The sequence below is a fragment of the Ochotona princeps genome, chromosome 13, assembly GCF_030435755.1.
Source record: "Ochotona princeps isolate mOchPri1 chromosome 13, mOchPri1.hap1, whole genome shotgun sequence".
NCBI lineage: Eukaryota > Metazoa > Chordata > Mammalia > Lagomorpha > Ochotonidae > Ochotona > Ochotona princeps.
Window position 1 is genome coordinate 56,219,936 of NC_080844.1, and position 11,225 is coordinate 56,231,160.

The window sequence follows — 11,225 nt, forward strand, 5'->3', positions numbered from 1 at the left end:
GGGTACAAATAAAACAAAATAAAAATCCCTGAGCTTTAGGGAGAAAATCGTTCTCTAAAAAAGTAATCATCACACGTAGCTATGACAAGTTAAATAAATGGATAACTTTCTATGAGATAACTTGGAAGACACTAAAATCTAATGCTAATGGAGGGAAAATACGTCTTTTTCTTGTGGTTTGAAAAACTTGGGGAACAACAACAAAAAAGAGTCCACGTGGGACAAGATGAATTTTTCGCATTTTTTTTTGTTTATTCCCAAAGGTCACACAGGGTGTACCGACCTGATCAATACAGCTGATCTTCTCTGCGGGATAAACTCCATAACCGCACCTGGAGCAAGCCTGCACATTCATCTTCAAATCCGAAGACCGGAGAACAAGCGAAGCAACAGGCGAGAAATCCCAAGAGGCCCCTCCACTGGTGGTTCAGATCTTCCAAATCCTGACAAAATCCCCGTTAAATTCCAGTAGGCACCTTGATCGCTCAGAATCCAACTTCCACTTCCCTTTGCCGTCTGTTTAGGAGTCGGTGGCTGGATGGTTTTTAAAGCGGCCACTTACTCCACGGGCTATTTTGGCCACTGTTTGAGCACGCATGCGTCAGGGAGAGAAGGTGGAGGTATTTCTAGCTGACACGCTTCTCTAAATAGAAAAGTGAACTCACAACGGCATCATGTTTATGTGGATCACCCAGCCCTGCAGGGTGACCAGCCAACAATGTAGTGTTTTCACACCGGCTGTGCTCATGTCCCAAGAAAAGAGCTTCAGGAAGAAGCACACCCTCATCCGACAATCACATTACGGAGTCTTGCTTCACGTGTCCTAGGACTAAACTTGACAACCCAGCTCCCCAGCACAGGAAATAATTTTAGGAAAATAGAACCAATTCACTCTCCACTGGAAGCGCAAAAATCATGTTTGGGTGTTAGTTTTATCCACTGAAAAGGTTTACAACAGTAAAACTAAAACCTTAATTGACACATCAACAAGTGCTTAACTTCTAGTACAATGCAAACATAAAAACAACCAATAACTCCTGGGACTTAAGCTTCCTTATTTCACCCTGGCTTTGTGAAGCTCCTCCTGGCCTTCAGTCACTATCTGTACATCACCTTATTGCCTCCAAGACAGAACTTATCACCAGCCCTGGCCCACCACCTGCTATTCATTTAGTCTGCTCTATCAGCTTCATGGCAGTAATCACCAGCTGACATATGAAATATGGATGTGTTTTTAGTATTATGCCTCTCCCACCAGGATTCTTGATCCTGGTTATTTCTGTATTCCCAGTAATCACAGAGAACCCTGGTCCTTAAAAAGCACTCACTGAAGTAATGAAATACGTTTACAGTTCACAGTGGAGTGCCCACCGAGGCTGGGCATGACATCCTGGGACACACAGGACTTGGCCAGAGGGATGTGCACACAGCCTCATCCCAATTCTCAACCAGCAGCTCTCAGCAGGGAATCAGTGCTCAGCATTGCCCTTTATTCAGAATTTTCCAGAGAAATCAGGCCTTGGCATTTACACTTGAAGTTCCCTGTTACAGAAAATCCCGCTGTAGTAACAAACAACTAAAGTAGGCCTAGGGCGGAATTGGACCAGGGGGTTTCCCCTCTGTGACCTTTAAACCCAGTGGTCTGAGAGGAGGTTGGGTGTCCCTGGGGAGGGTGGAGGATGGATCTGTGCTTTGGGAAGAAAGCCAAGAGGATGGAAGAAACTGTAATACAATGGAGAAGCAGACCAGGAGACTAGGGGGAGGGTGGAGTCTTTGCATGGGGCACAGACCACGCACTCCCTCTCTGAAACATGAGCCAAACAAACAAGCCCACACCAAGGGCACCTACCCGCACCAGACTGCCCACGCCGCTCTGGGGAGGGGCAGGGAGGCCAGACTCCAGCAACAAAGCCCTTCCTCCCCATCTACAGGGCTTCACTTAAAGAAAAGGCCACGGCTCCCAGACAGCACACAACATAGGAGGCCATGATGGTGGTGAAGTACTTGGATCCCTGGTACCCACAGAGGAAAGAGAGCAGGCTGAATTTCTGGCTCATTGGCTTTAAGCTGGCCCAGCCCCAGCTATTGCAGGTATCTGCGGAGAGAGCCAGCGTAATAGATTCTCCCTTTCTTCTCTCTTGTCGGTGTCTCATGATGGCGCAAGACAGACACAGCTCAGCTGGACAGCTCAGTGGTCTGAATGTGTTCTGAGCTCTTGTCCAGTGCAGCAGTGGGGGCAGGTGAGGCCCGGTACGAGGTAGACTGATGCTGTCATTGAGAAACTGAGTCAGTTCTCAGGCGGTGGGTAGTCATCGGAGCAAGTGTGGAGCCCTCTCACCTGTTGCGCCCTGCCTCTCCCGCACTTGCACCTTCTGCCCTGGATGGTGCAGAGAGAAGGCCTGCATCAGATGTCAGGGTCACAGCCTCGGACTTCTCAGCCTCCAGAACTGGGAGTCAGGAAATTCATATCCATTGTCAATCACCCAAGCTCAGGAGTTCTGTTAGAGCAGCCAGCCCGAGACAGTGGACACCCCTCCTACGTTCAGCCTGGTCCCTTCCTCATCCTTGGCCTAAGTCGCTCTTCCTCGACACAGTGATTGTATCAGGCCCTCCAGAACTGAGCCCGTGAAGCCACAACACTTCTCCAGCTGTTGGGATCCAGTAGACAACATCAGTCCGGTCTTAGCCTGAGTTCCTAAAATTGGAATCTGGGGCTAAATACATGCAAAGTCTTTATTAAGGAATGCAACTGAGGAACAGGGGTAAGGAGCGCAGAAAAGCAGGCAACGGGATGTCTCAGTAACATGGCTATTTTCTTAAAGATGCATTTATTTTTACTGGAAAGTCAGATTTACTGAGAGAGGAGAGAAATAGAGAAAGATCTTTAATCTGCTGGTTCACTTCCCAAGTGGCCATAATGGCTGGAGCTGAGCCCGGAGCCTCCTCCAGTTCTCCCATACAAGTGCAGGATCTCCAGGCTTTGGGCTGTCCTCCACTGCTTTCCCAGGACACAATCATGAAGCTGGAAAGGGAGGTGGAGCAGCCGGAACACAAACTGGCATCCATATGAGATCCCAGAGCATGCATGTCGAGGACGCCCACCACTAGGCTGCCACGCTGAACCCTGTGTAGCTATTAAGGTGTCCACCATCTGGTGGGAAGTGCATGGGGTCACTTGATCTCTGTCATCCAACATCATGTAATAGGAATATCTACAGAAAGTAAGCAGGAAGAATTTGTGGTCCCTGTCTCCCATTGGTGAAGGATTTGGGTGTTAATTCTCCCCTACCTCTCTTAGCATCTCATGTCTCTGTATCAACAGAAAATCTCCCAGAGCAAAAGCCAAAGACACAACAGGCCGTGCCCACGTGAGGACGCCCAGAGCCCATAGTACCGAACCTGCTCAATCAACAGAGTCCAGGACTCAGGAATGGTGATGATCCCGGAGAGCTTTGTCGAGCCTCACTCTGGATGCTTCTGCCATGCCACCCATGGGGGGGGGGGGTGCTGCTTGAAGTCCTGACTCACAGGGAGCATATGTTCAAACTTTTAGCCTTTTGTTCCCATAAAGGCCTATTGCATTTGGAATGTGGGCCGTTTCCTGTCTGAACATTTGTGCTGCTCTCCTAATTTATCTCTTCTAAATTTCATCATCCTGTCGATGGTGGTCCCCTTGCTCCAGCAGGTTCAGACTTTTTTTGTGTTGCTGGATAGTGTCATCCAGGGTATGAAGTGACTCTTCACAGCTCTGAGTCATGCTCTGTGCCTTCCAGGGCTGTGCATGTGACAGACTGTGAAATCACAGAGCGGTGACAAACATGCAGTAAGACAGAGCGGCTGATCCTTCACTCTGTCACTGACACTGCAGGTGAGGTCACAGCTCACTCTCTCATGCCCTCCCTTAATTTAGATTTTCCCCAAAGCAGATCTTTTTTTTTTTTTTTTCCTGACAACTCATGTTTAACCAATGGGAAAAACAGAGCTGAAATCCTAAAGAAATCCATCTCATCACTCTTCATAATGACACTCCCAGGATGTGTGGTAACTCTCAGTAATCTACAAGGTTAACTCGAGGAAATGGACTTTGGGTGCCCAAAGCAGATCTTGAAATGAGAATCTGGGAGCAGCTCAGTTGTTTGTGGGGACAGTGGCCCCATAAGGCAGGAGTGAGAGTTCAAGATCCATGAGTCATGGACAACAGCAGAGTCAGTAATGGGTATGTTCTGAGCTTGTTACCAGCCTGGGCAGCTGGGGCTCAGACCTGCTGGGGTCCCTTTGGAGACCTGTGCAGAACATGTTCAGAACTGTCTCACTGGGGACCAGCACTGTCAAGTAACATGTTAAGCCACTGCTGGCCCAGCAAAGCCAACAGCCCATGAGTCTGATCTGAATCCTGGCCGCTCCAAGCCCCATCCAGCTCCGTGATGATGAGCCTGGAAAGGCAGCAGCAGAAGATCCCAAGTCCCTGAGCCCCTGACCCACCTGCAACACCCAGATGAAGCTCTTGGCTTTGGCCTGGCCCAGCCCTAGCCATTGCAGCCATTTGGGGAAGTGAATCAACAGATGGAAGAACTCTCTCTTTTTTCCTCTCTCTCTCATTCTCTCTCTGTAACTCTACCTTTCAAATAAATGAAATAAATCTTTTTTAAGAAGGAATCATGCCACTGAAGGATGTTGCTGGGACACTTATCCAATCAGTTCACACCCCACATGCGTTGAGGGTAACCTGCAGGTGCATGAAATTCCTGTATGGCTTAGCTTTTCATGATCACAACTAAAATACTGGAGAGAAACTCCCTATGGAGGAAGAAGGCTTGTTTTGGCTCACAGTTCTAGCAGTTCCCAGCCCAAGAGCAGCTGACTATCTATTGAGACAGTGCCCTAATGCCCGGGTGTCACCTTGAGTGGCTGAGCCGGAGATCTCAGCTGAGTTCATTAGGTACTGTGTCCAGGAAAACCAGAGAAATATTTTGCGTCTCCTCAAATCTAATTCTGATTTGAGGCCACTCTGTAATCAAAAGTCACTGTTGGGTTTGCAGGAAGAATTGACTCTTACAATTTCAGATGCGGTCTACAAACTTCTTCCGGGGCACTTGACCGGGCAACAAAAACACCTGCACCGCATGTCAGAATATCTGTATTTGATGCTTAAATCTGCTGCTGGGTCCATCCACCTGCTAACGTGTACCTGGCAGGGATGGCTCAAGCAATCGAGTTCCCACCACCTATGTGGGACTCGCAGGTAGACCCAGTAGACCACCAGACTCCCAGTTCCTCGTCTCACTGAGGGCATCTGGGGGATACACCAGGCAATGCAGCTCTGTGCCTGCCTCTGAGATAAGCATTTTAAAAAATAAAAGTCACATTATAAATATTTTCAGTTTTCTAAGCCATACACACTCCATCTGTGCCAATCTATTTTTTCCCCTTCCGTTTCCCCCTAATTCTTTAAAAATCGGAACTGCATTGTTAGCTCATGTGCTGTGCAGAAACAGGACACTGATGATCTACAGACCAGAGATACACTCTCCCTGGTGCACAGGACATCGGGAAAGGCAGGGACAAGAGGCCTGATGTCCTTTTGTGGAAAAAGAGGAGAGACAGAGGAGAGGACTGGAAACGGGCTTGGTCCCATCTGGCCCGAGTTTCGAGTGTCTGCAATGCTGCGGTGGAATCTCACTCAAGTGTGAGGCACCACAGCCACAGCTACTGGGATGGCCTTACCCTGGATCAGGGACCAACAACACACAGCTGACGGCTGCAGAGTTAGAACGGAGGCAGGCCTTGATCTCGGGAGACATGGGTGTAGCCATCCAGGGTCAGTCGGGAGAGAGAAACCACATCACAATCTCAAAGGAAAAAGAGAACACAACCAACCAGGCATGGTAGCAGGGAACCAGCATGTCAAGAGTGGTTGGGGAGAAGAAAGAAGTCTAAAAGGGGCTGGCATTGTAAGCCACCACTTGAGATCCCAGCCTCCCACATCCAAGTGCCAGTTCAAGTCCCCAAGAGTTCCACTTATGAGCCAGCTCCCTACTTACGGCCCTGGGAAGGCAGCGGAAGACGGCCCCCGTGATTAGGGTCCTGTCTCCCGCACAGGAGAGCTGGATGGAGGTCCTGGCCCTGGCTTTTGTTGGCTCAGCCCAGGCTGCTGCAGTCATTTGGAGAGTGAACCAACAAACGAAGGACTCTTTCTCTGTCACTCTGCCTTTCAAATAAGTTGATTTTTACAAAGGAAACTGTCAAGCTAGAGCACCTACAGGCACACCTGCAAATAACATTATCAGTCCTTGCTGTGGCTGCCAAAACTGAGTCCCCTGGTTAGGTGCCATGAGCGACTGGCACCGGTGCTCCCCTAGCACCACGTGTCAGCACGGCTGATTTCTTCTGAGACCCTTACCAGTTTGTACAAGGCACAGCTTCCTTCTTCCCAGGGGTCCCAGCCCAAAGGACCCCCAGGCATGCTGAAATCAAACCCATCTGACGACTTGACCTCTTTCTAAATACAGTCACACTCCAAGGTACTGGGAATGTTAATCAACATACAAAACTGGACACGCACTGCTTGGGCCACACAAACACAGCACAGTGAAACACCTGATCACCACCTCCAGGGCGGAGTTAGCAGCCCCCTTCCCAGGGCCTCCTTAAAGCCGACACCCAGCTCTTGTTGGACACAGCATTGCTATGGCACACTCCACAGCGCACAAGCCACTGTGGTCCTGCAACCATGGAGCTTTCCAGAAACTTACCTTTTAGAACTTTCTGGAAATGTACCCTTTAGGTGCTGCTGGAGGGCTGTGGGTAAGCAGGTGTCACAGTGACAAAATCTCCTGAAGGTGACTAACCAGAGTTGTTGCTGGCTGCTCTGGCCACACGTACCGGCCACACGAGAGGACCGAGAGGACCACAGCCCTGAGGGTCGTCCCCTCTGCAGGGGGGGACACCTGACATCCACCCTGGCAACTGGAAGCCAACTTGCCAATCCCGGCTTGTCTCTCCAGCGCCGCCTTCTGGCCATAACCATTTAAAACCAGTTGAGTTTTCCCAGAACAGACTGAAAATGGTCAACTTGGAGCTGAGAGTGATCAACTAAAAGGGACCAAAGAGGATTCCTTTTTCAGGAAACAAAGGAGTCAGCCCTTCACCCTGAGCCTCCCAGTGCCCAGCCTCCTGGTGCCTCTCAGGATCCTGAGTGTGGGTCTGGAAGAGTGTGTGTGTGTGTGTGTGTGTGTATGTGTGAGTATGTGCAAAGCAGCATTCCGGCACATCTTGAGCTACTCTCGGTGAAGTCCCGTGTGATGTCAGTTTGGCCAGGGCTAGCAATGCGGGGCCGGGGCGGCCCTCCCTGGTGGCCACCCTTGGGGTGCTGCGTCTCGCAGCCTCTGTGAACAGAGCTGGAGGGACCCAGGAGGCCTATGCTGGGGAAATCCTCCAAAGAGGGGGTGTCTTTGTTTTAAGAGTGGTACTTTCTAGGGAAGGAAGCCACTTTGGGCTCACAGTTCTTTGTGAAACGTCAGCACACGATGTGGGGGAGAGCCTTGTGCTGCTTCAACTTCCGGCAGGAAGCAGATAGACAAGCAGGCATCAGGTGGAGGGCAGCCCTGCTTTACAGCAACCTGCGCCTGCCGTTAACTCATCCAGTGTTGCTCCAGAGAGCAAGAACTGACTCCGTCCAAGTGCACAGAGGCAGAGCCACCTCTGGAAGCTTTCACCATTTCTCAGCACCAAAAACCAGCAGGAGTGTCGGTGTGCAATAAGCCACACTCAAACCCTAGCAACTAACCAGGGGATTTTTTTTTTCCTAGAGCAAGGGGGGCAGGTTTATGCTAGAACTTGGAAGTACAGAAAAGACACACAAATAATTCATGGCCCAAGTGTTGCCATGGCCATAAATAATGAGCACTTTGATCCCTCAGGAGGGAGGTGTGGTCATGGCAGCAATCGACAAAGGGCGGAGCTCAAAACCGGCTGTTTCCCCCCAGTTTCATGACTTGATCTGTTAACTCTGTGCCAACTCACTGTGGCATTGGCATATCATTTATCTCCTTGCAGATGGAAGGAAACTATATCATAAATGATAAGCCTTTTCCGTACAAACTTGATCTTAGCAAGCTGTGGTATGGGCAACTTCCCCTCAGCCTCGCGTATAACATGAGCATGAATTCATTCTTCAGGACCTTGCAACTTCTACAGCGATTTCACCATCTTTCAGGAATATCCTAGACTTACAAATCATGGAGCAGCATTCTTCCCCGATTTGCAATCCAAAGTTGTCTCGTTGTCTAACGTAGCTTAGTTTATCCTGACATTTCCGGAAAGTGGACGATGAAGGAAGTGGTAAGGCCTGTAGCCTATCTGTTCAAACTTCACAAAGTTGTCAGTTTGACTTTAGTTAATTGATTCTAGTTACTCCCTCACACTGACTCACAGCTGCCTTCAAGCCCAGAAAGCAGGGCTCTTTTCAGGCTTGGAGCCCTTGGTGTGAAAGAGGAGACAGTTGAGGCCTGGTTGTGTGCTGGACGGCGGGGACGCTCTCTGCCCACCTCCTTGGGGGAAGCCGCCGCCACGGGGCCAGCGCCGGACACTTGGGGGCGCACGGACAGCGTGGCCGCCGCGAGACGCACTCGGTTTCGGAGGAAGCTGAGTAAGCGTCCCATGCCCGCGCCGAGGCGCCGACAGCTACCCACGATGAGGCCACGAGGGCGCCGCGGGCCTTGCTGAGGGGCCTCGGCTTAGGGGGCACAGAATGCTGCAGAGGCAGGTGTGGGGAGCCCCCAGCCCCCAGAAAAGCGAACGTAGCACACTGGGGCGAGGGAGCGGGACGCGCTGAGGAAAAACCTGCTGGCTGTGGGTGTGGGTCCCCGCGTTGGAAAGGGAGTCCGGGTCAAAGTCTGGTCTGACGGCGGGGTGGGGGGAAGAAAAGGTTACCTGACCAGCGCCCCAACGCGAAGTCTGCGCGGCCAACGTGGCCGAGGGCGCAGTCGGGGCTGCGGGTATGGGGACTGCCGACTTGGCGGGACGCACCCTCCCGAGGCGGGGCGAGAATTTTGGCAGAGAGCGCCCGGGGCTGCGGGGGATGCGCGGGGCGGTGCGGGCGACTCGCCGCGCCCCATCCCGGGCCAGGGGCGGTGCACGCCGCCCGCCCGGCTCCTCCCCCCGCGGCGCGGCGGCTTTTGCTTTCGCTTTCTCGGCCGCGGTCCCAGACCCCGGCTGCGGAAGGACCGACGGAGCCGCGCGGCCGCCGCCGGGAGAACGGTAATGGGCGGCCGCCTGCGCCCCGCCGCCTTCCCCGCGCTCTTTCTGGTGCCGGGACAGCGGCGTCCGGGGAGCCGGCTTGGGAGGGCAGAGCGGCCCCGACGGCTGGCTCTGGAGCTCTCAGGGGAGCCCCGTGTGCGCCCAGCCTAGGGGGAAGGGGGCGGTTCGTGGGAAGCGACGGAGAGCCTGGGATTTAGAAGGGAGGGAAGAAGGACGTCAGCCAGGCGGGTCTCCAAGTTGGGGTGCTCTTGTGCGCGTCGGTGAAGTGGGAATCGGTGGAATCGAGGGATCCCGGGCTGACTGTTGGTGGCGGTGCCCCTGTGGAAGCAGAGTCTGCTGGACGTCCTGCCTGCCTTGGCGGGCTACGCTCCCTGCAGGGCTGGAGCCTGTGCCTAGAGGAAGTGAAAAGAAAAAAAAAACAGGCGGGCGACACTCGGGCTCGTGGCCCTCTCGTGGTGCTGTCTGCCAGCAACACCGTGTGGCCCTAGGAGCTTGCTTAACCTCTGCAGAGGCAAGGCTGTGGGGCAGACCCCCAGGCACCGCTCCTGGCAGCGTCCAGGTGGCGCAGTGGGAAGCTCCCCTCCCCCAGCCCCATCACCAGCTCTGCCCGGTGCTGGAGGCGAGAGGTCTAGGGCGGCTTCCCTCTGACGGCCTTGGGGTCGTCTTCCTGTGGTAGATGGGGGTCATACTGTGGGGAAGGGTTGCACTTGGTGCACTTCCCCGTGGGAAAGCCAAGTTCCAACAGTGTATGGGAATTGATTTTTCAGGTCAGCTCAGCGATGTACCACCTCACATGTGGTGTGTGCTGGATTTTATAAAATGTAGAGTTGCTCATTTTGAAAATTTTTTAAGATTATATTTATTTGAGTTGGAAGTCAGAGTTACATAAGGAGAAGGGGCGACAAGGAGATATTCCAACCACTGGTTCACTTCCTGAATGGCCACAATGGTCAGGCTTGAACCAGGCCGAAGCCAGCAGCTTCTTCTAGGCCCAAGCTCTTGGGCTGTCCTCTGATGGATCAGAAGTGGAGCAGGGAGATTGCAAGGGGCAGCTTAACCTATTTTGCCACAGGGCAGGCCTCTTGAAAATATTTAAGTGACTGTTTTGCCGAGTACAGCCCAGGTTGAAAAACAGTGAGCTCCACAGGAAAGAAGCTCCGGTTGGCTGAGTGTTCTTTGCCTGCCTGGCCATTGGCCTGTCCCATTTTTGAGCCATTTGGGATCGTACTTGCCAGATGTGTCTCCTGGCCAGAAGCATGTCGGTGGCCACAGTCTCCCACACACAGCCCCGGATGAGCCCTAGCAAGAATCCAGGGCTGCACCTGGTGGCCGTGGCCCGCTGGCTGTGAGCAGAGATAGAGATAGAGAGCAGGTAGAGATTGGGGTCCGGAAAGGTGGCCGTTTATTGCTGGGAGTTGGTCTGCCACGTGGCGCCCAAGAATCAGCAGATAAACCAGCAGCTATGGCAGCTGTGTCGGGAATGAGGGCCTGAGGATGGGGGAAGGGCCTGTGGGGTGGATGGGTGCAGCTGTGGGAACCACGGGAGACTGCTGTAAGTCAGAGGGTACAGGTGTGTTCTCATCAGAGCTTCTTCCCAGAAACGGAAGAGCTGTGCCCGGCTGGTCCTGCCTTCGGTCCCCAAAGGCTTAAAGTCCAAGGAGACAGTTTCGATGTGGACTTGATGATGGGTTCCCCGGGAGATTCTTGAACACCACGTGATTTCACCAGTAACTGGAGAGTCATCCCGGAAGTGGGAGGGAGCGTACACCCCCCCCCACCGCTGCCTGGGACCGTGTCTGAGGTGGGGGTGAGGACCCGCCGGGAGTTCAGAGGGCGTTCTGGTTGGTACAATGCATGGTGCACCTTCTGCAGCTTAACATTTACCAGAACCGAGGATAACTGGAGGTCCATGCGGGCAAGGATTCGGTGCAGTGCTGCCTGGGGTGCCGTTGGCACACGGCACACGT

General features: G+C 52.7%; 1 protein-coding gene across 8 annotated transcripts in view; it reads right to left on the minus strand.

Annotated features, from left to right (window-relative positions):
* Positions 1 to 9,044, minus strand: part of NRAP (nebulin related anchoring protein) — a 72,995-nt gene extending 63,951 nt beyond the window's left edge. For 2 of the 8 annotated variants that reach the window (XM_058671626.1, XM_004579810.4), the window contains exon 1: positions 284 to 753. In XM_058671626.1, the coding sequence (XP_058527609.1) occupies positions 284 to 355 (72 nt within the window). In that variant the 5' untranslated portion in view covers positions 356 to 753. Of the gene's footprint in view, positions 1 to 283; positions 756 to 8,931 lie in introns of those variants that run through there. The other 6 variants (XM_058671627.1, XM_004579812.4, XM_058671622.1 and 3 more) reach the window with 5 other exon arrangements.
* Between the last annotated feature and the right edge of the window lie 2,181 nt (positions 9,045 to 11,225).